The 24,300-nt window shown below is 51.9% G+C and overlaps 9 protein-coding genes across 9 annotated transcripts; 6 read left to right on the forward strand and 3 right to left on the reverse strand.

The window, feature by feature from the left end:
- Positions 1 to 1,365: 1,365 nt before the first annotated feature.
- Positions 1,366 to 3,180, forward strand: CORC01_10645 (uncharacterized protein; the record flags this gene model as incomplete). Its single annotated transcript, XM_022622272.1, has 2 exons — positions 1,366 to 1,402; positions 1,484 to 3,180. The coding sequence occupies 2 exons, from the start codon at positions 1,366 to 1,368 to the stop codon at positions 3,178 to 3,180; spliced, it is 1,734 nt and encodes a 577-aa protein (XP_022471234.1).
- Positions 3,181 to 4,775: 1,595 nt separating this feature from the next.
- On the forward strand, positions 4,776 to 6,068 carry CORC01_10646 (calcineurin-like phosphoesterase; the record flags this gene model as incomplete). The annotated part of the gene is made up of 2 exons (XM_022622273.1): positions 4,776 to 4,944; positions 5,011 to 6,068. The coding sequence occupies 2 exons, from the start codon at positions 4,776 to 4,778 to the stop codon at positions 6,066 to 6,068; spliced, it is 1,227 nt and encodes a 408-aa protein (XP_022471235.1).
- A 689-nt stretch (positions 6,069 to 6,757) lies between these two features.
- On the forward strand, positions 6,758 to 8,113 carry CORC01_10647 (high-affinity glucose transporter; the record flags this gene model as incomplete). Its single annotated transcript, XM_022622274.1, has 4 exons — positions 6,758 to 6,801; positions 7,080 to 7,150; positions 7,211 to 7,408; positions 7,503 to 8,113. 4 exons carry the CDS (start codon positions 6,758 to 6,760, stop codon positions 8,111 to 8,113), a joined length of 924 nt encoding a protein of 307 aa, XP_022471236.1.
- A 103-nt stretch (positions 8,114 to 8,216) lies between these two features.
- CORC01_10648 (high-affinity glucose transporter) lies at positions 8,217 to 8,599 on the forward strand (the record flags this gene model as incomplete). Its single annotated transcript, XM_022622275.1, has 2 exons — positions 8,217 to 8,316; positions 8,364 to 8,599. 2 exons carry the CDS (start codon positions 8,217 to 8,219, stop codon positions 8,597 to 8,599), a joined length of 336 nt encoding a protein of 111 aa, XP_022471237.1.
- Positions 8,600 to 8,940: 341 nt separating this feature from the next.
- On the reverse strand, positions 8,941 to 9,969 carry CORC01_10649 (uncharacterized protein; the record flags this gene model as incomplete). Its single annotated transcript, XM_022622276.1, has 3 exons — positions 8,941 to 9,162; positions 9,221 to 9,719; positions 9,791 to 9,969. 3 exons carry the CDS (start codon positions 9,967 to 9,969, stop codon positions 8,941 to 8,943), a joined length of 900 nt encoding a protein of 299 aa, XP_022471238.1.
- Positions 9,970 to 11,367: 1,398 nt separating this feature from the next.
- On the reverse strand, positions 11,368 to 12,013 carry CORC01_10650 (uncharacterized protein; the record flags this gene model as incomplete). Its single annotated transcript, XM_022622277.1, has 3 exons — positions 11,368 to 11,374; positions 11,425 to 11,826; positions 11,886 to 12,013. 3 exons carry the CDS (start codon positions 12,011 to 12,013, stop codon positions 11,368 to 11,370), a joined length of 537 nt encoding a protein of 178 aa, XP_022471239.1.
- Positions 12,014 to 12,688: 675 nt separating this feature from the next.
- Positions 12,689 to 16,116, forward strand: CORC01_10651 (methyltransferase domain-containing protein; the record flags this gene model as incomplete). The annotated part of the gene is made up of 15 exons (XM_022622278.1): positions 12,689 to 12,726; positions 12,776 to 12,894; positions 12,945 to 13,021; positions 13,074 to 13,181; positions 14,383 to 14,472; positions 14,545 to 14,601; positions 14,662 to 14,755; positions 14,813 to 14,835; positions 14,904 to 14,922; positions 14,973 to 15,095; positions 15,171 to 15,193; positions 15,246 to 15,283; positions 15,340 to 15,477; positions 15,573 to 15,992; positions 16,071 to 16,116. The coding sequence occupies 15 exons, from the start codon at positions 12,689 to 12,691 to the stop codon at positions 16,114 to 16,116; spliced, it is 1,413 nt and encodes a 470-aa protein (XP_022471240.1).
- A 459-nt stretch (positions 16,117 to 16,575) lies between these two features.
- CORC01_10652 (multicopper oxidase) lies at positions 16,576 to 18,452 on the reverse strand (the record flags this gene model as incomplete). The annotated part of the gene is made up of 4 exons (XM_022622279.1): positions 16,576 to 17,817; positions 17,870 to 17,989; positions 18,039 to 18,264; positions 18,316 to 18,452. The coding sequence occupies 4 exons, from the start codon at positions 18,450 to 18,452 to the stop codon at positions 16,576 to 16,578; spliced, it is 1,725 nt and encodes a 574-aa protein (XP_022471241.1).
- Positions 18,453 to 21,683: 3,231 nt separating this feature from the next.
- On the forward strand, positions 21,684 to 24,260 carry CORC01_10653 (sulfate permease; the record flags this gene model as incomplete). The annotated part of the gene is made up of 3 exons (XM_022622280.1): positions 21,684 to 21,960; positions 22,019 to 22,164; positions 22,230 to 24,260. The coding sequence occupies 3 exons, from the start codon at positions 21,684 to 21,686 to the stop codon at positions 24,258 to 24,260; spliced, it is 2,454 nt and encodes an 817-aa protein (XP_022471242.1).
- Between the last annotated feature and the right edge of the window lie 40 nt (positions 24,261 to 24,300).

A 24,300-nucleotide genomic window follows, 5' to 3' on the forward strand; every position in this document is an offset into this window, starting at 1 on the left:
CCTCTTCTGCCCATTTGATGAGAGTAGATGGAACTCCTTCAGCGATATCGAGATTCTGTGTCGAAAAAAGTTGCAGTATGATGAGTTCCTTACCCGTAGCCTCTGCACGAGAGCGGCGACGGCAGGGTGATGCCCTCGCGGACGCATCGTGGGCTCGGCTTTTGGCAGTGGCGCGGGGGGCTTGCTAACGTTCACAAACACTCTGACGAGTTTCTCCAAGAGCTGGAAATTATTTCCATCAAGTCAGGAGTAAGGAATAGCGACTCTTGGAGGCGTCTGCTGCGACTATAGTCTATACGTTGAGTTGTGTGTTCGATCAATACGCTAAAGCCATCGCACAACTCTGGATGACCATGCCTCGGCTTGCTGTTCCGATGGCTTGCGTGCGCTGATACCGGAAACCTTTTTTTTTTTTTTTTTTTTTTTTGGGGCAAAGAGCTGACAAACCGCAGAGCTGGGTCCATTGAATCCGTGAATCGCGTGGTGACTTCTGTTCAAGGATGTAGTAGCATGCGTTCCGTTCCGTTCGGAAGTTCCGTGATAAGCATCGAGGAGCGCGGTGACTGTCCACGGCCGGCACCACATTCGCTATTACGCGCGCTGAGACTCGCTGAGCCATATTTACAGGGAATACTCATCGCCGTGAGCATGGGTAAGGTACCTGTCATGAATTCTTCAGCGGTAGTCACATTTTCCAAATAGAGAAACGATGTGCAAACGGCGCCTTGGTGGAATGGTGGTGTTTAGCCAGAGTTCACGAATCGACGAGACCCTTTGCGCGCAGAGAAGTAGAGTCAAAGAAGTCTTAGGAGTTGGAATTTAGAAACTCTTAAACGCTTTTTTTGAATACTCTCTGAGGCCTCTTTACTCAGTTTACGAGGCATGTCATGGCACGCGGATATGGTACATAAAGCAACCAGCGGGTGATCTCGACGCGCCAGGAGCCCTGCATCTAGATGGGTTCTGCCACCGTCTGGCCCAGGTTTCGACGAGGAATTTCTCGTATTTGGTATGATAGGCACGAAAGTTGACAGGACCAATTTCGATAAGTTCCTTATGCGTATTGGCGATTCCGGAAGCACCACCGGAACCCGTCCCCCTACCCTGCCGCGGCGCCTGATACTGACACATCCCCTGTCAGTCAGCCATCTATCTGAAATAGCTCGACAGGAAATTGATGCATGTGGCATCTTCGATATGTAAAGCTGCGCTTATCTCATGTGGAAGAGCGCTTTGGTCTCTTCACGATCCATTGGTGTAAAACTTGACTCTAACCTCGGAATCGAAGACCGTCTTACACCACTCAATCACACAAAGGTCTCATTTTGCTTCGCTTTTCAGAGCTCCAAGTTGTCAAGTTTCACAATGGAGAGTTCTTTTGACGCAGTCGTCGTCGGGGCCGGTGAGTAGACTTGGGCCCACCTTTGTTATTCTTTGAGAGCTGTAGAGCAAAAGGAAAACTGACAAGTCTTTCTTTCAACAGGCTGGTTCGGTCTCGCAGCCGCCAAGGCTTACTCACAACTACATCCCACCGCAAACCTCGCCGTCCTAGAAGCTGCCGAATCCTGCGGAGGAACATGGTCCAAGAACCGCCTCTACCCCGGCTTGAAGTCGAACAATATGATTGGGACCTACGAGTACCCAGACTTTCCCATGTCGGAGGCTGCGTATGGCGTCAAGCCCAACAACCACATCCCGGGTGCGGTCCTCCACCGCTATCTTACCGATTTCGCCAAGCACTTTGGCTTCTTCGAACGTATCCAGTTCAACACTGCTGTCACCTTGGTAGAGAGAAATGGCAAGACAGGCTGGCGACTTTCTGTAGCCTCGCCTGCGGGGGAGCACATTATTCAAACTGAGAAGCTCATCCTGGCAACAGGATTGACTTCGACGCCGAACCTTCCTTCCTACAAAGGATCCGAGACCTTTTCAGGCCCTCTCTTCCACGCAAAAGACTTCTGCAAGAAGGCTCCCGAGCTGATACACGTCAAAAATGCGGTTGTCGTCGGTGGAGCAAAGTCGGCCTTCGACGTCGCCTATGCTCTAGTCCAAGACGGCGCGGAAGTCGACCTGATCATCCGCCCCAACGGCCACGGCCCCGTCTGGATTGCCCCTCCCTTCGTCACGCCTTTCAAGAAGAGGTTGGACCAGTTGCTGAACATACGCTGGATGTCGTGGTTCAGTCCTTGCCCCTGGGGTGGTGAAGACGGCTACTCTAGCGTTCGTCAATTTCTCCACGGAACCACCTTTGGGCGCTTCATTGTCGATTCGTTCTGGAAGGTACTGGGCGGCGATGTCCTCTCCGCCAACGCATACGATTCTCACCCGGAACTTCAGAAGCTGAAACCCTGGCACTCGGCTTTCTGGATCGGTAGCGGACTCAGTATCTTAAACTACGATGGCAACTTGTTCGACTTGGTCAAGGAGGGCAATATTCGGGTCCACATTGACAACATTGACCGGCTAGAAGGCAAGAAGGTCTTCCTGTCCTCTGGAGAGCAGCTCGAGACTGAAGCTATCATCTGCTCCACCGGTTGGAAGAAGGAGTCGACCATTCAGTTTCCTGGTCTCAACGAGAAGCTCGGTCTTCCATACTCGGCGACTGAAAAACGGACATTGGATCAAGACGCGGACGCCAAAGTTCTCTCACTCTACCCCCGGTTGAAGGACCAACCGAAACTGAGATTTACCCCCCAAGAGGCGAACCCATTGCGTTACTACCGCTTCATGGTCCCTTCCACCATGGTCGCTTCTCGGGACCTCGCCTTCGCTGGCATGATTTCAACAGTCAGCACTTCAGTCTGTGCCACGATTCAAGGACATTGGATTGCCGCCTTCTTGTCTGGCCAGCTGGATCGCCTGCCCACTTCTGACCACGATATCACAGACGAGATCATGCTGCACACGCAATGGGGCAAATGGCGCTACCCTTGTGGTTACGGTGCCAACCTTCCTGACTTTGTATTCGAGGGTCTGCCTTACGTCAACATGTTGATGAAGGATCTTGGAGTGGAAACACACCGCAAATCTAGTTGGCTTCAGGAGCTCACTTCGCCGTACTTGCCGACTGACTTCCGCGGCCTAGTTGACGAGTGGAAACAGGGTCATGGTGATAAAAAGGCTAACAGTGAAACGGAAATCGCCACGCACAAGGTTGTGACTTCAGGGACGGATGAATGACGGGGCATGTTGAGGCTTGAGGGGAGGCTACACGTATTTGGAATTGGATGCTTATTCCTTGTGTTTCTGGGCATAATCTTCCGGACGGATTCGCATGTCATTTCATATTCCTGCTTGATAAGTCCACATGCATGGACTATTTAATTTGAAATGCATCGTTAGGACCGTGAAGCACCTATTCTACGGATTATGAGATGTTTCTTTAGTCTCGCTGCTTGCCTGCATGTCTCCTATCGCTCTGTATCTCTTGGCATTACCGGGGCCATTCATGGAACCCGCGAAACGCGCGCTTAAAGTCGACGAACCGTTGGATCCCTGCGAGAGACGCATCACAGCCCAACGAATCACCAATGGAACGCATTTGAAATCATCTAAAGATTGATCACCAAGCCTAAGATTTGGACTGGGCGCTTCACAACGTGGTTTATTGATATAACGTTGCTCGGCGACAACCGCCCACATTCATCTTGGTGGTCGCTTCGTGGCCGACACTGACCGGCGGTCTGCCATATGGAGGAATGGTGGTATCCAAACTCGAGGATGAATCATCTCACTTGCGACTTATACAACCGCAGCATCTCCCCGGTACTATGAGGTGCGGAGACTTGCCTGCCGGATCGGGGTAGCATCGAATTCTCCAAGTCACTCGCTAATTTCACAAGAGACCTTTACCGACCAAATTAACGAATCACCAGGCTCATCCTCATTGATGGGATATCTAACAGTCTCAGTAGCCGCTTTGCAACGGCTACAAAAGAGTGCGGCCTTTCTTTCAGGGACTTGGGACGCGATTCCTCGAAACCGAGTCCCGAGCTGTGCTAGGGTCTCGAATTCTTCGTTACAAGCCGCAATTACTATGACATCCCGGCTCTAGACAAAGCCGTAGCGGGCGTTGATGCAATCATCTGCGCTTACAACCCGGCAACTCTACTCGATCTCGACGGATGCATGTTACTTGGCTGGGCTGCTGAGCGGGCAAATGTCAAAGTGTTTATCGTGGAATTTCATTTCCCCACCTATGTGAAAACGCCTGAGATCAAATCGCTTTGCAGGCAGACTGTGGAAAGAAAGTGCTCGAGCTTTGGATCAAAGCGTTAGGAGCTCCATAGTATGGTTGAAAGACGTTGATGACCGGTGACAGCTCGGAGTCCGTGTTAGCTGCACAGATGGTCCGGACCCTCAAATCGAGGTTCGAGCAGGCAAGGAGTCGATCATTGTCAAAAGCTTCCCCTAATGGGTTCGTCACTACTTTGGGGTTTGTGCTACGCGATCCGCGTGAAGTGAGAAGGGGATATCAGGCCACTTATCTTATAGTCTCAATGCCACATTTAAAATCATGCGAACATTGCTCGTCCTTCGAAGTTAGAACAAAGATGTTTCCTCGCAGGAGAATCCACTGCCTCTCTTGAATATGCACGTTTGGTGTTTTTCGACATCCTTTGACTGCATTCGTGAAACCGTTCCCCAAGGCACCCAGACTGAGCCACTGCGATACTTCAGACGATGGCATCATATAAAGCCTCTGTAGGCTTCAATAGAGGTCATACACGTTCTCCCTTGGGTCTCTAAAATTTCTCAGTATCTTGACATCGAAAATGAGCTTCAGAGCTGTGGTTCTCATCTGGACCTTGGCCGCCCTTGCAGGACTGTCCCAACAATCTCCGACATTGCACCGTCGGGACGATAAAGCCTCAGGGCCACTGAGCTTCAGCAAAGATGGCAACTTCAAGATCTCCATCTTTGAGGATCTTCATTTTGGAGAAGGTGAGTCTCACTTTCGGGAGTAAGAGAACTAGCCAAAGATGCTGGACTAACAGCGCATATCTGCAGACGCGTGGGAGACCTGGGGTCCTGCAGCAGACAAGAAAACAGTCGGTGTCATCACCAAAATACTAGATGATGCCAAGCCAGATTTGGTGGTGCTGAACGGTGACCTCATCACCGGGGAGAATGCGTTTGCAGCAAACGCGACGTTCGTCCTCGATCAGCTGGTAAAGCCAATAGTTGACCGGAGTATCCCCTGGGCCAGCACATACGGAAACCACGACTATCAGCAAAACCTGACGGGGAGCGACATCCTAGCGCGGGAGAAGCAATGGCCAAACTCCCGGACTCAAAAGATGGTCAGCGACTCCAACGCCGGCATATCGAACTACTATCTCCCCGTCTACGCTTCCGACTGCACCAAAGACGACTGTACGCCAGAGCTCGTGCTGTGGTTCTTTGACAGCCGGGGCGGCTTCTACTACATGCAGACAGGGTCGAATGATGCAGCAAAGTTGGTGGGACAACCCAACTGGGTCGACGAAAGCGTCGTCAACTGGTTCAAGTCGACCAACTCGGATCTCAACACGAAGCACAACAAGAACATCCCCGGCATCGCCTTTGTACACATCCCACCCAAGGCGTCGAGCGCCATCCAAGCGCAAGGAATCGATCCGGAAAAGAACCCTGGCATCAATGACGATTCTCCGCTGTCGTATCAGGCTCAAGGATGGTGCGGAGACGGCAGTCAAAAGGCCTCTTGCGACTACGGCGGTCAAGACGGGTCATTCATGAAAGCAATCTCTGATAGCCCGGGCATGATTGGGGTCTTTAGCGGCCATGACCATGGCAACAGTTGGTGCACCAAGTGGAAAGGCTCTGTCAGCGGCGTGTCAGTTGACGGTACGGGTGTCAACCTATGTTTTGGTCAACACTCGGGCTACGGCGGGTATGGAAACTGGATTCGCGGTTCGAGGCAGTTGTCGTTCACTCGAGATAAGTTAGCAAAGGGGGAACTTGACACCTCTATTCGGTTGGAGTCAGGAAACACTGTTGGGGCGATTACTTTGAATTCCACGTATGGGGAGGATAAGTATCCTACTACTCCTGACGACAGGACGTGAGCTGGACACCGCGAGATGCCATTATCGCTGTCAACTAATAACAGGACTGAGATTTACATAATAAACTGTCTATTCAATGTTAGAAAATTAATCACCAGTCCTCCATCCTAATGATTTTGCTACTTATCTTCTACAATGCCCAGTGTACTATATTAGAAAGAGGCAGGGCTCAACCCCCCAGTTGAAGAGCTCGGATTTTGTCTCAACGCGCTATTATTGTAGTACCCTTCACCTAGGTAGCTGCATAGAATATAGTTGGCATTTTGGCTGATCTCGGCCTCCGACATATGCCGATGGCGCCATCTAATCTCAGCACTCTGCCCCAGCACCGAAGCTTTCTCTGAAGCTACGGCAACTACGGAGGTAGGTTCTCTGTATACAGGACACGGCCGAAGAAAAATCTCTCTTCCCAAGTTCCGAAGTGTCGGTACTCATACGATGGGCATACGGATCCGGGCCAATCACTTCAGTACGCGCGTCTAAGGTTCCAACGGATGTTAAGTTTTCACTCATCCCCTGATCAGTCCGTGAACCAGTTCACTCCGCAGGGGTATGTTGTCATCTGATTCTTTAGCACTAGTTCAGATCCGGGGATAAACGGGGTTGTGGCTGTTTTTGCACATTTTTTATGCTCGTTCAATCGTGGAGATGGTAGAAAATCGTGCCAAGTTGACGAAGCTGCTGCGACCATGCCCCGCGATTTGGAGACGTCTACCGGTTCCGACATCTTCAGGTAAGAAGCCACTACCCCAGGCAGGAAGATGAGCTCAAACATCGATGCTTTAAAGAACCCCAGATTCTCCCCACAGGGAAGGTATTCTGTAGTCCAGCTTAACTCAGCGAACTGGAAATGACTCGTCACATCACCGAAGCGATGGAAAAGCCAACTGCGCCAACTCTTCTGGGGTCCGCTCCTGTTCTTTCGAATGTCGTAGATCTACCACCACCGCGTGTCTCATAACTCGAAGCAAAGATCAAACCGAAGACTATTCATGCTCGCTATCCCTTCAGGGGTAAGCCTCTGCTATGGATGACTTGCGCCTTCGGCTCGCTTGGAGACGCCTTGTTTGGCCATGACCAAGGTCCGTCCATATGTATGTTCGACTTTCTTCCTGAGTACCCTTGACTTACACAGAAATCAGGTATCGTGGCCGGCCTCTTGGTCAACCCCGTATTCCTTAAGAGGTTCTTCGTAGACTACGGAGGCGCCCATGGCTCAAGCGACGACATCAACCCCTCCATCATAGGTATCCTCGTCGCATGCCTACAAGTCTCCGCCGCCATCGGCTCTATCATGGCTGGTAACATTGGCGATATGATTGATTGGCAGAAAGACATGCGTTCGACTAGGAGGCATCATCTGCTTCGCCTCCGCCTTCATCCAAGCCTTCGCCCCTGCTTTTGCCACATTCATCGCCTGATGAGTCATTCAAGGATTCAGTGTCGGTTTCCTGTCAATGACCGTTCCTGTCATCCAAACTGAAATCGCCGCAACGCACCGCCGTAGCCTCATGGTAGGTGTCGAGTACATTTTCCTCATCGGGGGATACGCGCTGTCGACGTGGGTTGACTACGGCTTCTATCACCTCGTTCCCAAGAGCGAGTCGTGTCAGGGACCTTACTTCATCCAGATGGGCCTCGCATCCATCCTCTTCGCCATGTCCGTCATTCTCCCGGAAACAACCCGCTGGCTCGCCCTAAACGGCTTTACGCAGGAGTGTATACAGACTGTCGCCGACCTGCATACGCCGGATGGTGATACGCGGGCTGAACACCTTCAGCAAGTTATGCTCGAGATCAGCGAAGCAGTGCGCTATGAGATGACTCTCGGACAATCATCGTTGAGAGAAATGCTCACGCGTTATCGAAAGCGGACCATCGTCGGCATCACTGCTCAAATGTTTGCTCAGCTGAACGGGATAAACGTCATCTCGTTCTATCTGCCTACAACCTTAGCCAAGGCCGGCATGAGCCAGTCCAAGTTGCTGCTCTACACTGCTGCGAATTCGATCCCCTATATAGCTGCAACGACGCTGTCTTCGTAGCTGGCTGATAGATGGGGACGACGCCCGCTCTTGATTCTTGGTGGTAAGCATATTCCCCGCCATTATATACCTCTCAAGCAAAGCTACTTTTGTAGGCATTCTGATGGCCATTGCCCTAACCATTGTCTGCGCGTTCACCGAGGGGCACATTCCCGACGTCACGGTGCGTGCCAACGGCATCTATGCCTTCGTCGTTATCGTAAGTTCATGCCTCCAGACAGTGCGATAACAAGTCCTTACGTTGCTCAAGACATTGCCGTTTACGGCTTCACCTGGGGTCCGATGCCCTGGCTGCTCCCCGCTGAGATATTTCCCCTGAGCGCTCGCAGTAGGGCATGGCGCTCGCCACTTGCCACTTGCTCAAACTGGGTGTTCAACTTCGCTACTGGCATTTCGGCCCCTGACACATTCGCGGGCATCGGCGGCTATTACTATGTCATCATTACGGGGTTCTGTCTGATACCAGTGGCGGTGGCGAAGTTCTAATACGTCGAGACGACGGATCACTCACTAGAGGAGATCGCGATAGTCTTCGGAGACAAGGCTTTTGTGTATGAAGACTCCACGGTTGTTGGCGCGGCCCACTTGGGACTAGGGAAGACAGAGGCTTCTACGAACAAAGTATGACAGCAGCTGATCACCGCCTGAAATCAGAATGAAATTTTCGATTTGATGCCTCGAACCTCGTGTCGTCTCTCCTAAATTTGGCAAAGGCAGTAAAGAAAGCAAGAACACTGTAGGGCATTCTTCGCAGGCATACAAACTGCCCCAGGATGCTGGTCAAATGCTCTCCAATCTCCTTCTTCTTCTCTTGAAAGCAGCGCAACCTATCCACGCATTGTCGTGACGGTGTACTGATGTGCAATCGAGCTTCCAACCCCATCAAAGTCGAGTTTCCACTCCAAATGCAGAGAGTGGGTGTTATTCGCCCAGCGATACCCCGATTTCAGCTTGATTTTGACGTCAATAACGAAATAGCCCCAGCCTATCTTGGTCACCTTGTGCGGAGCTGTCTTCAGCAGTAGTCGAGATGGGGAAAACGTAGGATGCTTGAGGTGACGACCTTTGTTAGCATCATGAACCCCGGCCAGAAACATGCTGGCTTACCAAGTCGATTCGGACTTGTTGGATAATTTCCTCCCCAGAAGCCCTCACGAAAAAGGACCAGAGATGTCGGTTGTTCGGTTTCGTCTTCGTTGGCTCGACCAGCCGATGTGTATTTCCTATGACAATAGTCATGGGGTCGGGTTGGTCATTGAGGGTGGCCAGAGGCTTGATCGGGGCCAGGCCAAGCAGCGTTGTGCTGGTTCTGTCGGTGCTGTTGAGCGGACCTCGCCGCATCTCCTCTGCAACCTCATCTGTCACAAAGTCTCCACACACAGAGCCAGCATAATCGTTTAGTGTTTCGAGATATCCGTCCATGACCAAGGTCCCACCTTCGCTGCCGGTTGACCGCTGGGAGATCACTCCCCGGATCCAGGCAATCTGTTCCAGGATTTCGTCTTGCTTAGCAAGTTGTTCGATGATCCTCATCGTGTGTCCCTTGATCAGCGACGAATCTACCGCGACCTTACCGATATCAGTCGCCGCTGCTGCGGCCATGTGCCTGGCAAGACTGTTAGCACTCGTAGCCCAGCCATGCTATTACATCTTGAGCGTGCTTCACTCGTCACCTACAGCGTGGTCACTTCCACAACTAGTGCCAACGCACCCTTATGCGCCTCCAGCGACCCTCTTATCTTGGCAGATTCTTTCTTTCCGGAAAGCGCCCATCGCGCGGACGAGTTCATTCCTCCACCGCGGTACCTCTCTAGTAAAGCTGCCAGTTCTGCCACCACGCTGTTACAGTTTGTCATGAGGTCGTAATTTCGCTAGCGCAGCTCCTTCGGGAATCAAACCGAGCCGTTGTCATCGGTGTCGTTCTTCAATGTATTGAGTGTCATGTCTAAGTCCGTAAGCTCAGCCGATACGGCTGCGAGGTCTTGTCGTGCGCCGCGGCAGTTGACGACGAACTTTGAGATGCTGCTGCCGACCTGCGCAACGGCGGTGAGTAAAGCTATGCAGCTCATACTAATACTGAATGGATCCATGGCGGCATGAGGTCGTTCTGGTCACTTTTCTAACTCCTGTTAGCAGATGGTATGATTGAGGGTACTTGGGTCAGCTCCGCAGCCTTGTGCAATGAATATGAGGGGATTGCTGATGGTCTTGGGATGCCCGTATGTAGCCAATCAAACCAGCCAAGATTTCACCATACCAGAATAAGCAGAAGCTGCATACCCTGGAGAGAACAGGGCGGACGGGCGGGAGGTGATGATTACTTTCATTTCCCTTAGGCCTTTTTTTCGAACTAAACTAATCAAGATTCGTCAAGACGTATTCAACACATGCCGTGCTACGGTGGAATCATGTTATAATTGATAAATCAAAGCTTTTACTTTTCCGATAGCTCAATATCATACTACACTTCCGTCCTTATGACATACTTGGCCCCTTTCCTTACTCCTATGCCTTCATGGAGCAACGCAGTGGTATTTCCGTGCGGAAACAAGGCCACACGGGGTGGCGTGGTTGATTGAAGAGTTCAGCTCCAGTCTTCGGTGCGTCTGACAGGCTAGAGGATAAAATTGCGAAATTTTGAGGTGCAGCACACAAGCAGTCGCGTGTAGACCCAGCTTCGTGAAATTAAGAGTCACATGAAAGCTTACTCTCCTGCTTGCTGTTCTAAAGTACATTGTCCTACCTTGCATTCGCGTTGCTCAGCTTCTGAGCTAGTTTGAAGGACCAGATTGGGTCTTTCTAGTGGCTGCACCCTTACAGCCCTCCGGCGCCCCGCCGGTGGCTGTGCACCTGACATAATACTAGAAGAGTACCGTGACTAAAAGTAGGTAATTAGCACTAGTATGCTGTTTATACCGGTCTAGTATAAATAAGTGCGAGGTTGTCACGGGATCGCGTGCCAGGGTGGTGTCAAGGGTATCGTGAGTTGTGACGGACTCCCTTTATAGCAGCGATGCGCTACGCAAGCAACGCCTTCTTTTCTTCTTATTCTTTACGCTACGTCTTCTATCTAGACACAATCCACTGAGCTTTTGATCTATTCCTTAACTCGCCCACGGAACCTGTGGCCTTGACAGTCTATGAGGTACATGTACTCATCATTCTGCATACCGCTATTAGGCCTCCGGAAGAGTGAGTTATCGGGGCGATACAAGAGGATTGTTCAATGCACAACAAGTGCAATGTGTGGCAGCTTATACCCTATTTCATGGTTAGAATGTGGAATTTGAATTGAAAGGAAACAAACATACAGTGTGGTGTAGCAGTATTCGGTGTCAACTGGCAAGTTGTATCCATTGGGATCACGAGCACCTTCTCTGATGAAGCTGACGATGGTTCCAATGCCGAAATCGTATACAAATCTGGCAGCAGTATCACCCCACCTTCCTTCAGCATTCACCTCAAAGGCGACTTGGTTACCCGAGAGCCGAGCCACATTGTCGACGGTGACGCCCATCCCAGCCATCTCTGTGAACAGGGTGATCTGGTCGCTGACCATGTTGACGAGTGCGCGAATGATTATGTCTTTTGAGGCTGAGAGCGTGATGGTCCACATCACTTGAAGGGTGCCATGCATCGCACGCTTCTCAAGGCCAGTGGCTTCAGAAACGTATTGCGAAATGGCAATATCACATCCCTTTACTTGAAGACCTCTGGGTGAGATCATTGATGAGCAAGATTTCTCGGCAACAACGATAGAGGGTACACCTACGATCCATCCGGTTTTGAAACTTGTTGGAAAACATTGTTATTTGCCACACTGCACTGATCCTGCGGAGTTGCAGGCGCGGCGAGCACAAGGCCAAAGAGTGGAACGAGGAAAAGAGCGGAAGTCTTCATTTTGGAGTTGAGTCGTTTCCGAAAGTGAGGTTGCGAAAGAATGACAGTGATAAGGGTCACTAATACAAACGAAGCTTCAAGCGAAGACTTATCGCATTATATGTATTGACTAACAAGACAAACCACGATGTGGAGGCTGAACTGCGCACATACCCAATATTTAATCAACTTCGTAAGATTGGCTGGACCAAGCGTGTTGGACACGAAAACTTTGTTCACCAGCTAGTCGGTAAAGAGACGTCAGAAGAGCCCGAGAAAGTCAAACGGTGTACTAAAAGGCAATAGTATAATTTTTGAGGCCCCTCAGAGGCAATTGCATGACATGGGAAGATTAATGGCCGTAGGTAGTTGAGAACGAAGAGTCTCATATAACCAGACCCGTCTAAGTTTGCTAGTCTGTCTATTGGCGTTGGAACTATTCGGTGCAATTAACTTACGGGTCGGTAATATCGTTGGACTACTTAGGTCTGAAATTCAACGGGAAAGTAAGTGTGGACATTGAGTCAATGAGCCTAGATACCTATATGAAGAAGGTATTCCCGCAGCCGTCCATGACCTCCCTCAACGCAGATTCTACCTGACAGTTGGATTTTACTTGCTTCGACCACAAGCGTTCATTCCTTCTGTTTCTGGCTCGACTCTGTCACTCTCTCATCAGTCAACACAAATCATAAGATGCGTTTTCAAATAGCTGTGGCAGCTATCGCGCTGCTGTAGATTTTTTCTCCGCCATCCTTTGGTGACACTGCTAACATTGAATAGATCTGACGCTGTTGCAGACTCGCACGACTACTGTGCTTGTCAGCAATGGACCCACGGTCCGGTCGACCCCGTAGCGACAGCCAAGGTTGCCTCGGAACCCTGTTTCGGCTATGTCTGGGGTAAGTTCTGCAACACGAGCCATTCGATCCAATGTGCTGATAATATCAAGGTCCATCTGAACATCTGGCGGATTCTACAACATCTTGGTTTGCCCACAGCCCTGGGCCTCCTAAGGATGGATCATACGTAAGCCAAGCTCGAGGAAGTAAATTTGCCCAGGCCAAGCTAACAACTTCAGCTACAAAATATGATTAAGAAGTGGAAGATTGACGGAGATCAATTCCACTCACGGTGCCGCGATGCGGGAGCGGAGGACAGCATTTGCTATTCGTGCTCAGATCTTCAAGTAAATGGCGATGGGAAGGTGCAGTGCAACAGAGGATAAGCCAATGTGTCGGAATAATTGGTGGCTGAGATCATTCTGATATGGGAGTTCTTATGATTGCTCACTTGAGCAGTCTATCTTGGTGTCATGCCTTAGCCGTTTGATGTTTTCACAGTCTAGAGATTTGGGCATTACCAAAACACAGTGCGGTACCCATGCATTTTGATTCCGTCATAAAATTGGCTTTTTCAATATTGAGTGAGGTGGATCGGCAGATTAATTTTGCTCCTAGGCGAGAGTGCCGCCGACTTCTTGAAAAGGATGACACTTCCCGTAACATTTTTTATTGTTAGTACCTATGTTCTTTTTGGAAGTATTATATAGACGTTTAAAAGTACCGTCTTGATAGATAGGTTTATTATTACCTCTTAGCTCAACGTACTTAAATAATAACCTTAAAACAATTTGGAGTTAAAGTATAGCTACAAGGGCAGAGCAGAGGGTGAGCAATAAAGAAAAGGTTCACTGATAGGTTCATTTGTTCGTGCCGTCACCAGATCCGCAAAAAGATCATGTGAGATCAAACAGCAAAGAGAAATTGACCAGCATGGGGGTCGAACCCACAATCTCCTGATTCCACGGTGTATCGTAGTCAGACGCCTTGCCATTGGGCCAACCGGCCAGACAGATGAAAATTTCGACGATCATCGTCCGTTGAGCGGCGAGCTCAGATTGCAGCTTATGATAGAGAAGCAGGGTTACGCTTGGACTTCCCCAAGCTCGCCTCCTGGTCTCCGTGAATCTGGTTATCGTTGTAGCACTGCTCCACCCTCATTGACAAGAGTATCCCCGTCACCGCCAGGCCCCTGTTACGTCCTACAACGCTATTGAATCCGATAGACGATGGGTGATGGAGGAGGTAAGCAGACCGCCTCATCACGTCTACTGGTTGGTCCAAGATGATTCCGCAATAACCGCCCGACGGCTGGCGTCTCATCACACCAACATGCCGCACTTGGAACCAACAAGAGCGTGTTGAAACCAACAACGGCATTCTTCAAACCCCTGTTCCTGGAAAATCTGCACTTGCAATGAGCGGTAGAAAACCTGACCCATTCATAATGGACCCGTTTACCCATTCTTTGACGTGCCGCGACCTTCCACCCCCCCTTCCCCCTTTCCCCGCCCCAGCTACTCGGTTCTCTCACGCGGAACCCGACAGTTCGGTTCACCCATCCTCGTCACTGGGATCTTCAATTCCTGCTTTTTGGATCAGATGGACATCGACGACGATCTTGAATGGAGAGATGAGGTAGGTAATTGCACTCGACCCTAAAGTTTTTCATGCCACTCTATTTCGAAACGAGATGTTGACAATCCGCAGGAGAGGAACACCGAAGCCATGGACTCCGATCTCGACTCTGCAATTGAGGACATGGAGGTGTGCACAATAAATATTGACTTGAGTTTCTTCCTTGGGCATATCGCTGATTTCCGTTAGCCCCCTGCACAGCCCGATCTCCTCTCGATAACGTCGAGCATTTTCGATTACCGGTTCGAAAACGATAGATCGTACCACTCGATGAGCGAAGGCAGTTGAGTCCGCCACCATATTGCTTTAGTACCCTGTGCTCGCGTCTAATCACCAACAGAATATGCGTATCCAAATGATGATGTAATTGCTCCCTTCTTTTCCGCTTTCCACCCTTCAATGAGACTTGTTGATCTGACTCAATAGTGAAGATGGAGCTTGTCCGCTACGGTATGTGTCACCAAGCCCTCACCCTCCACGTGCTTCCTCACAGCGATTAGATCTCCAACATCATCTTTGGTTGATAACCTTGGATGGGGAATTGGCCACTAGCCCTGGTAGAGAGACTGCAAAGCGAGTTTTGGATCTGGGTACCGGAACTGGTATCTGGGCTATTGACTTTGGTGAGCTATAATTGACCGTGACTTTGAGCCACCTATTTGCTAGATTCGATATGGGTGCGGCTAACACATTCATAGCTGATGCATATCCAAATTCCGAGGTAGAAGTGAAGTGCGACTGACTTCGAAACAGAATTACTGAATTGTCGTTAGGTCATCGGTGTAGACCTGAGCGCGATCCAACCTGACCTGTATGATTGATCTCGCACTCTGTCTTCTCCTTACTTGACTGATTTTCCGCGTTTAGGGTTCCTCCCAACTGCAGTTTTGAGATAGACGACCTTGAGCTTGATTGGCCCTGGGACCGTCCTTTTGACTACATTTTCAACCGATCATGTGCTGGCAGCTGGTCCGACTTTCGATCCATGATTCAAAGAGCATACGAGTAAGAAGTTGCGTTCGGTTAAATGCCTTGATTACTTACGCCCAATATCTCCAATACTTCAACTTCAGTCCGACATTCCACTAACACCAGCACAGCAATTTGGAACCTGGCGGCTATTTCGAGATTCAAGACCTCGAACTGCCATCGTACTGCGACGACGGCTCGGTGCCGCCGAATGCTGCCCTCTATCGCTGGCAAAACGCGCTTATCGAAGCCTCCGACGAGGTGGGCCGGCCTATAAACTACGCTCGCGACTGTCTAGACGATCTTTCCAACGTGGGCTTCGTGGAGATACACCACCAGATTCTCAAATGGCCGTTTAATAACTGGCCTGACGACCCGAAACTCAGAGAGATTGGTCGCTGGAACTGCGCGAATCTGGACATGGGTCTCGAAGCCTTCTCTTTGGGCCTGTTGACGAGGGTGAAGGGCTGGACCCGGGCTGCCGTTGAGGAACTATGCGGTGAGGTCAAGATGGAGGTGAAGGATCGGAGGCTGCATGCCTACTGGAGACAGTAAGTTGTCACCCCAGCCGTCGCCACTCGAACGTGAAATTTTTTAAATTTCTTTTTGAAGTACTGACGAGCTTGCAGACATGTCATTTATGCGCGCAAACCTGACAAGCCGTCAATACAATAGCTTTGGACTTGCACATACCATGTTTAGTGTTTCATTCGCCACAGGCCACATCGGCGCATAAAATAATGAGTGGCTGTCGTGGCTTATTGTAATCTAAAATTACAAAAGGGAAAGAAGTGTGCAAGGTAGAGTCCCAGTGGTTCCTCTTGTGTAAGACAAAAGATAGACAAATACGACGTGAAAAGTCATACTCTCAACTACTATCACTTATTTTGTCCCATGTTCTGCTTCCGTGAACTTTGCTGCGCGAGCATCTTTAGTTCCAAGTGACCCAGTATTGTATTATCTACTATATTTCCATGTTTACAAAATTCAAAAAGTCGAAAGTACAAAAAGTTAAAGTTGTACAGATGAAAGTATCCAACGTCCACTCCACTGCCCTTGACAACCTCCACTGATATAAACGAAAACCGCACAATATCTTACATGCCTCCACAAAAATCGACTCGAGATCAAGCACTACTGGGGTCCGTCAATGGCATCCTGCGCAGCTCTCTTGACGCGCCTCATCTTGACACCACCACGAGTGGACCAGTACTGGTCAAGTCTAGCCATGACCTCGTCAACGTTGTTGTAAGGCTGAAGAGCCGCCATAGCCTGCACCTTTTGGATAATAGCGTCATTGCTAAAAGCCGCCGCCGTAACAGGGACAGCCCTCCACCTGGCCTCCATCGGGTCGGCAAAGGACGTCTCAGTGTACCCGAAATCAGCTAGGGCCGTCACGTTGAACGCGGCCATCATCTCGTGGTCCTCGTGGATGAGGTTATGGCAGTGGAACATGTAGACGCCGTCCCACGGGGCGTAGTGCGCCTCGACGCGGACGACCTCCCCGGCGTCGAGCCACACCACATCCTTCAAGCCGGCGGCCTCGTAGGGCAGGACGGGCCGCTTCGCCTTGGTGCGGCTGAGGATGCGGAAGTCGACGAGGTGCACGTGGATGGGATGCGTCCAGCCGCCGCCACCGTTTTCAAACTCCCAGATCTCGACCTTGCCGCGTGGCACGTTGGCGAGGATGCGGTTCTTGACGTCGCTGAAGCCGACACCGTTGATCTTCCACCCGCCGCCCTGGCGGTGGAACAGGAACTTGCGGTCGACGCCGTTGCCCTGCGACGGCGGGAAGGGGACGTTGCGGAGGTTGGCGGGGACGACGGCGTTGTCGACGACGGCGGGTTTGCTGACGACGAAGCGCATCACTTGGTTGGTGAAGCCGTAGTCGGTGTCCTTGCCGACGTCGTCTTGGTTCCGCAGCGTGATGTTTTGTCCCGCAAACTGGCTAAAGTCGAAGATGACTTCCCAACGCTCAGCCATGGAGATGGTCAGGGTGGATGATGTGATGGGGCCGGTGAGGAGGCCTGCGTCGGAGGCGATCACTTGGAAAGGAATGTTGGCGCCGCCGGTTTGGCGCTGGAAGTAAAGAATGAAGGATCTCGAGACGGCCGAGTTGAGGAACCGGAGGCGGTACTTGCGGGGCTCGACTTTGAAAAAGGGCCACGGCTGGCCGTTGACGTGGATAACGTCGCCCCAGAGACTGTCGGTCTCGCCAGCCGGCGAGAAGAGGGAGCCATCGTTGTTGTACTGCTTGGATGCCAGGACAAGGGGGATATCATTCACACCGTAGCCAGTGGGGAGACCAAGGGCGTCTTCCGCGGGATCCTGGATGATGTAGGCACCGGCCTGGCCAAAATAAGCGTTGACAGCAGTCTGAAGACCCTGATTAGCTTTGTTAACTGAGACAAGGCCTCAGAATACTTACAATGTCCATCGCGTGGTCATGGTACCACAAGAAGCGCCCACTCTGGCTGTTGGGGTAGTAGTAGTCCTTGTACTGCCCAGGTTGGATGCGATCCTCGGCCCATCCGTCCCAAGGTGCCCTCTGACATAGCATTAGAGACATGACAAGATGCAGGGTATAAGTGGCTTACAGAAGGCGAACCGTGGAGATGCACCGCACTCGGCAGAACAGCCTTGTTGGTGAATCTGACAACTGTCTCCCGCCCCCTGGGAACCAGGAAAGTAGGTCCCGGGGAGATGCCATCATAGCCGACAAGCGAGGCCGGTCCCTTGTTGGGATAGACCTGCTGTTTGAAGGGAACGATGTCGACCTCGTAGTAGTCAATCTGCTGGTTCGTAACCGGGTTCGTGATGGACCTGGATTATTGTCAGTATCAGGGTAAGGCTATGGGATGGCGCAGTCCTTACATCTTGGGCTGCTTCACCGGCGGGATCGGCAGAGCAAACTGGTAAAAGTACTTGTACTCAGGACTCAACCAGTCCTTCGCCGAGGACCCTTCGAAGAGGGCCATCGCCGCCACGAGGTGAGAAGCTCGGAAGAACATCTTATCAAAATAGTGAGGGAGGTTTTCGACACGAGGGAAGCTGGGTATCGTTTTGGAGACGAAGCTTGGCCTGGAGATCCAACATTATGGTACGAGATCACGATGGCCTATATATATCATTGCAGTGACCGAGTTTGCTGACTTGAATCCGTATTCCCATCATGATGGGGAAAACACCCGAGTGGCGTTGCGTGAACATCGAGGCTATTGCCGTGTTGTCGATTGCCAAGACTGTCCGAACATACATAGGAGCGGAAGTCCAGATGGTTACTCTGGGCCATGGCTCAGGCTCGGTGACTCGAGAATATGGTCCTCTCTTCTTGCAGCTGTGAGAAGAAGGTCTAGAACCTTGAAATAGCACTTTTCGGTGATCGGATGAACGGTGTGAGGTCAGCGCGTATAGGGAAAACCAGCCACTCGTACAGAAACTATGGTATGCTGTCCCAATTTGCGTGGAGGGCATGGTCTTTGTTGCTTTGAGAAAAAGATCAAGCATCGCCAAGTCCATCGACGCAGTGCACCGGGTGACCCGAAGAATTGGTTTAGCCTCGAGGCTCCTGAAGCCGTGCATGCATTCGCAGGTTATAATTTCGGCTCTCGTTAGTCAGTGCCATTCAGGGGCATCTTTGAAAATATCGGAAATCGCAGAGTCCGGTGTTCTTGGCATCTGAAGCCCCGGAGAGATCGTCTTGGATATCTCCCACCGCCTCTACACACGCGCTCAGCCATATCGAAGAGGAGGCTCCAAAAGCAAGTGCAGTGTATCTATGCCGCTCACTACCAAGGCCAAGAAGTACAAGCTGCTGTAGCAACATAGACTGCCAAGACGCGCCGGCAGGAACGTGTGCTCCCCCACAGACATGATAATGGCAATGGTCGACAACTGCCTTTTCGACATTTGCATTTGGAGTTACACGAAGATGCTCGGAAATTGGGTATGGAGGCTGTGAAGCCGACGGATATCTCTTTGCAACTGTTTTTTCGGTGGCAGCTGCTGTTAATTGAGAGTTTTACTTGCCGCCGGCGTTTAAACACACTTTATCCAGCCGACGATGATGGACGCCTCTTGATGATCTTTCCGAGTGGCGCTTCAGGCTAGTGAGGTTCTTGATGAAGACCATCCGGAGGCTCGGACGCGCCCCCCTGAAACTGATGCTCTAGCTCGGATGGATAGACTCGGGGCTGACAGCTAGCTCATGCCGTGCAAGGCTCGTGGGCCACTCATTGATTCTAACTTTCATGCGAATCCGATCTTAGCTTGTATGATAGAATATGACAAACCATTCGATATATGTGTTTCTTCAGCCGACAGCAAACCTTGACCAACTCCGAGCTCCAGCAAGGCGACGAGGTCAAGGAACAGCAAATACCAACATGGAAAAGATGGACGGACTTGGCCGGGGCGAGGGCCATTGCCCAGGCGCTCCGGCTCTAAAAGGCTTGGACCCACTTACGCTCCGTGCCGTCCCCGCCCGGCAGCTCACGATTCAAGGCTTATCGCGGCGCTTTGAGGAGCATAAAAAGACCATGGAATCGAATCACCCAGGCAATTACACCAGGAATACGTGTTGCAAAAAGCAAAGTGAAGGGGCTCAACCGGGGATCGAACCCGGGGCCTCTCGCAGAGTAGACAGATATCTGAACCCAAAGCGAGAATCATACCTCTAGACCATTGAGCCATGTTGCGAGATGTTTGCATCTCGGAATGGGACTGCCGACTCCTAGCTAATTTGGACAATATATAGGCTTCTTCACTATCAGAAAGTAAGGTAGTTAGGCCTCTTACGTTTTATCTCAGCAATGCATAACAGCCAGGGCAAACATGGCGTTATTTCACAACAGCGCAATGCAACTACTCAAGCGACATCTCAATGAACGGCGATGTAAGTCCATGTCGTGAGCTGGCTGATTGTAGTAGCGCAGACACATGTCCTTGAATATCCTCACTAAAGACGGAACCGTCGTTCATAAGCCAACCGATGCGGCCGGTGCTTGGACAAGACCACCTTTGACGGCAACCGGCGCCACCGCGGTCGGCTCCATTTGCCGCCGCCGTGAAAGGTGACCGAGCGAGTGCCGGCAGCAGGCCAGAACCTTATCTCTTTGTCTCTATTGGAACATGACGACTTTGTTGAAACATCCAGAATCTAGATTGCTCCCATGTCCTAGTAGTAGAGGATCAAGTCTTCATGATGTGGCAATGGCTGACTGAGGACATTGCAGTCGTTGACGAGGAGACGTGCTCCATTCGCCAGAGCCGCATGAACTCAATGTCAAGAGAGACTAAAACAACCGTGAAAGCGTCCGACTATTATCACTGAAAGACAAGGAACCGTAACCTCCACCGATCCCCGACAAACGGGGCCGCGCCCGTTCTCCATCGTGGATCCCGCTCACCGAGAACCGACACCCGCCACCCCAGCTCTTCCCCCCCTCCCCGGGACGGCTATCGGCCGGTGATAAAAAAACAACCACCCATCGTTGTCGGCACTATGCGGAAATGCCACGCTTATCGTCCGCATCGTCCACGTCGGCGGCACATTTCAAGCCTGGACCCACCGTTCATGTTTGTGATCCAGATCTAGGGCACTAGGTCATCGTCTTTGGTCGCCGAGGGGCCTAGTCAGCGCCGGCATCATGGGAATGGACCCGCCCTCTCCACGGAATCTCTGCCACTGCCGTGATGGCATGTGGAGAAGTTGACCAGATGGACACTATCAAATCTTTGCCCTGCTGTCTCCTTTCTCATGTTTCGTAACGCGCAGGTATCGTGTCAGTCAACATGGGAGAGCCCGGGACAGAGAGAGCTAGACCGGGCCAAAAGCTGTTCAAACTTGAGTCAAGGAAGATCGAATAAACTATTCAAGATCGCCGCGTCAAGTCCCATAACGTAGGGATTATCTTCCCCGATCTGCCGCCAAGCTAGCTTCCCCCTTGTCCACCCTTCGATAAGTCGGGCGCCAAGGCGGCTGGCGGTGCGGCTTCTTGCAAAGCGGTCGGTCTTGCCTACAGGTCGAGACAGCCGTCGTCTCCATCCTGTAACCAAGCCCGTGTATTCTCCAGGTCATACTTAGTTACAGTGTTTCGCTCTTTTCATCTGAACGACGACGATCTTTGCTCCCTCTGTGCTGAGTGACAGCTTTCAACGACTTGACATCCAGTCTTTTGAAACAATATTTCCAACCTTGGGAACACAATATTGAATTAGAAGCAAACCTATCCGGACCAAACATGGCGGCCAGCAAAGCTGGCGCGGTTCTCGCAAAGATACTCGGTATCGATCTCGAAGCCAGCACCCGCCACCAGACACAAGAATTACAGGACCATGTTGTTAGCGCCATTTCACCATACGAACCATACTATGAGGAGGATCCGACAGTCAAGGAGTGGTTGTCGGAGCAAGCACCGACAAAAGATGGGTCGGTTCGCTATGTCAAAAGCCTTTTCCCTTTTACCAAATGGGTTCTGAGATACAACACTCGCTGGCTCATCTCGGATGCCATCGCGGGTAAGAAGCTCCGGGTCCCTTGCTGGACGACTTCACACCCATGACTAACAGCATTCAGGAATCACACTTGGTCTCGTTGTCATCCCACAAGCCATGGCCTACGCTCTTCTCGCTCGTCTAAGCCCCGAATATGGACTCTACACATCATTCACCGGCGCAGCTCTTTATTGGATATTCGGAACCTCAAAAGACATTGCTATAGGGGTAAGACGCCCAAAGGGATTCATCGTCACAATCATCTTGAACTGACTCAAAAACAAAAAACAAAGGCAACCGCCGTAGTCTCCCTTCTCGTCGGAAAAGTAAGCGCCAAAGTCCTCGAAGAACACCCGGGCGAGTTCCAAGCCGAAGAAATCTCCAAAACCCTCGCCTTCCTCGCCGGCGCCGTCCTCCTCGTCTTCGGCCTCCTCCGCCTCGACTGGGTCATCGAGTTTATCCCCCACGTCGCCATCTCCGCCTTTGTCACCGCCGCCGCCATCACAATCACCCTCAGCCAGATCCCCTCCCTCCTCGGCATCGACGGCGTCAATTCTAAGGAGGCCGCTTACCGCGTCTTCATCAACACGGCCCGCGGCCTGCCCCGCGTCAAGCTCGATGCCGCCATTGGGCTGACGGCCCTATTCCTGCTGGCCGCCATCAAGTGGTACACCGAGCGCATGGCCAGGTCCCAGCCGAAGTGGAAGCGCATGTGGGAGATGCTCTGCTCGCTGCGCATGACTTTTACTATCCTGCTGTATACCCTCATCAGCTTCCTGGTGAACCGGGGGCTGGAGAATGGGGAGCACAAGTTCCGCATTACGGGGACGCTGCCCAAAGGCTTCACGCACGCTGGCCCGCCTTCGTTGAATCCCAAATTGGTATCGGCGCTGCTGCCAGATCTCCCAGCTACGGTCATCATTCTAGTGATTGAGCACATTGCTATCGGCAAGTCGTTTGGCCGCATCAACAACTATACCGTCCAGCCGTCTCAAGAGCTCATCTCGATTGGGTGCACCAACTTGTTCGGCCCCTTTTTAGGCGCATACTCCTCGACAGGCTCCTTTGGCGGCACCGCAATCCTCTCAAAGGCTGGAGTGAGGACCCCCATGGCTGGTGTCTTCAACGCGGCGATCCTCCTCCTCGCGTTGTATGCTCTCACTTCAGTGCTCTACTATATTCCCATGGCCAGCCTAGCAGCTCTCATCATTCATGCCGTGATCAACCTCATAACCTCGCCAGACCACATCTTCAAATCGTGGCTCATGTCACCACCCGACATCGTCATCTACTTTATTGGCGTTTTCGTCTCCATCTTCACCAGCCTCGAAGACGGCATCTACGCCACCGTCGCCCTCTCCGCAGCCCTCCTCCTCCTCCGCCTCGCCCGATCCAAAGGTCGCTTCCTCGGCCGAGCCCACGTCTACCAGCACCCAGATCACGCCCGCACACCGGACCACAGAGACTCGGACAGCCATTCCATCAGCAGCTCACAGACCCTCTCCCACAGCAACGCGCCCCCGTCGCCTCGCCTCTCGTCACACGACGTCTTCCTCCCACTAGACCGCAAAGACGGCACCAACCCAGCCGTGCAAGTCAACGCTCTCTACCCTGGCGTCTTCATCTACCGCTTCACAGAAGGCTTCAACTACCTCAACCAGGCACAATACATCGACCGCCTGATCGAGCACGTCACGCACTCCATCCGCCGCACCACAACGCCGCACTACGACCACCCAGGCGACCGCCCATGGAACGAGCCAGTCCCGCCCCCCGCAACGGTCGAAACCGACACCGCGTCCCCATCGCTGCTGAAGCCGATCCTCCGTGCCATTATCCTCGACTGCTCCGCCGTCAACAACATGGACTCGGGCGCTGTCGAGGGCCTGATGGACCTGCGCAACCAGCTCGACAGGTGGGCGGCGCCGGAGCCGGTGGCGTGGCACTTTGCCGGCTTGCATAACCGCTGGACGCGGCGTGCGCTCTCGGTGTCGGGGTTCGGGTGTCCGAGGACGGGACACTTGGAGGGCTGGGAGCCGGTTTTCAGTCTGGCTGATTTAGCTGGCCGGCCACCTATGCTGTGCGAGCAGCAGAGCGTCACGAGGCGGTCGAAATCGGCGTGCGTGGTGAGCGATTCGGAACAGGTGTCGTTGTCGTCGGCATTGGAGCATGGGGCTCTGGGGTCCAAGGAGGGAGGAATTCGGTACCTCGGTGCCGTCAGTGCTATCAACAGACCATTCTTCCATCTTGACCTGCCTTTGGCGTTGGAGAGTGCTGTCAAGAGTGCTCGGGGAAGGGATCAGCGACCACATATGCAGGTTTGAAGTATACGGTTATGAGCTGGTATCAAAAGGATGTCGCTTG

Source organism: Colletotrichum orchidophilum, assembly GCF_001831195.1.
Source record: "Colletotrichum orchidophilum strain IMI 309357 chromosome Unknown Scaffold_107.1, whole genome shotgun sequence".
In the NCBI taxonomy this organism is placed as follows: Eukaryota; Fungi; Ascomycota; class Sordariomycetes; order Glomerellales; family Glomerellaceae; genus Colletotrichum; species Colletotrichum orchidophilum.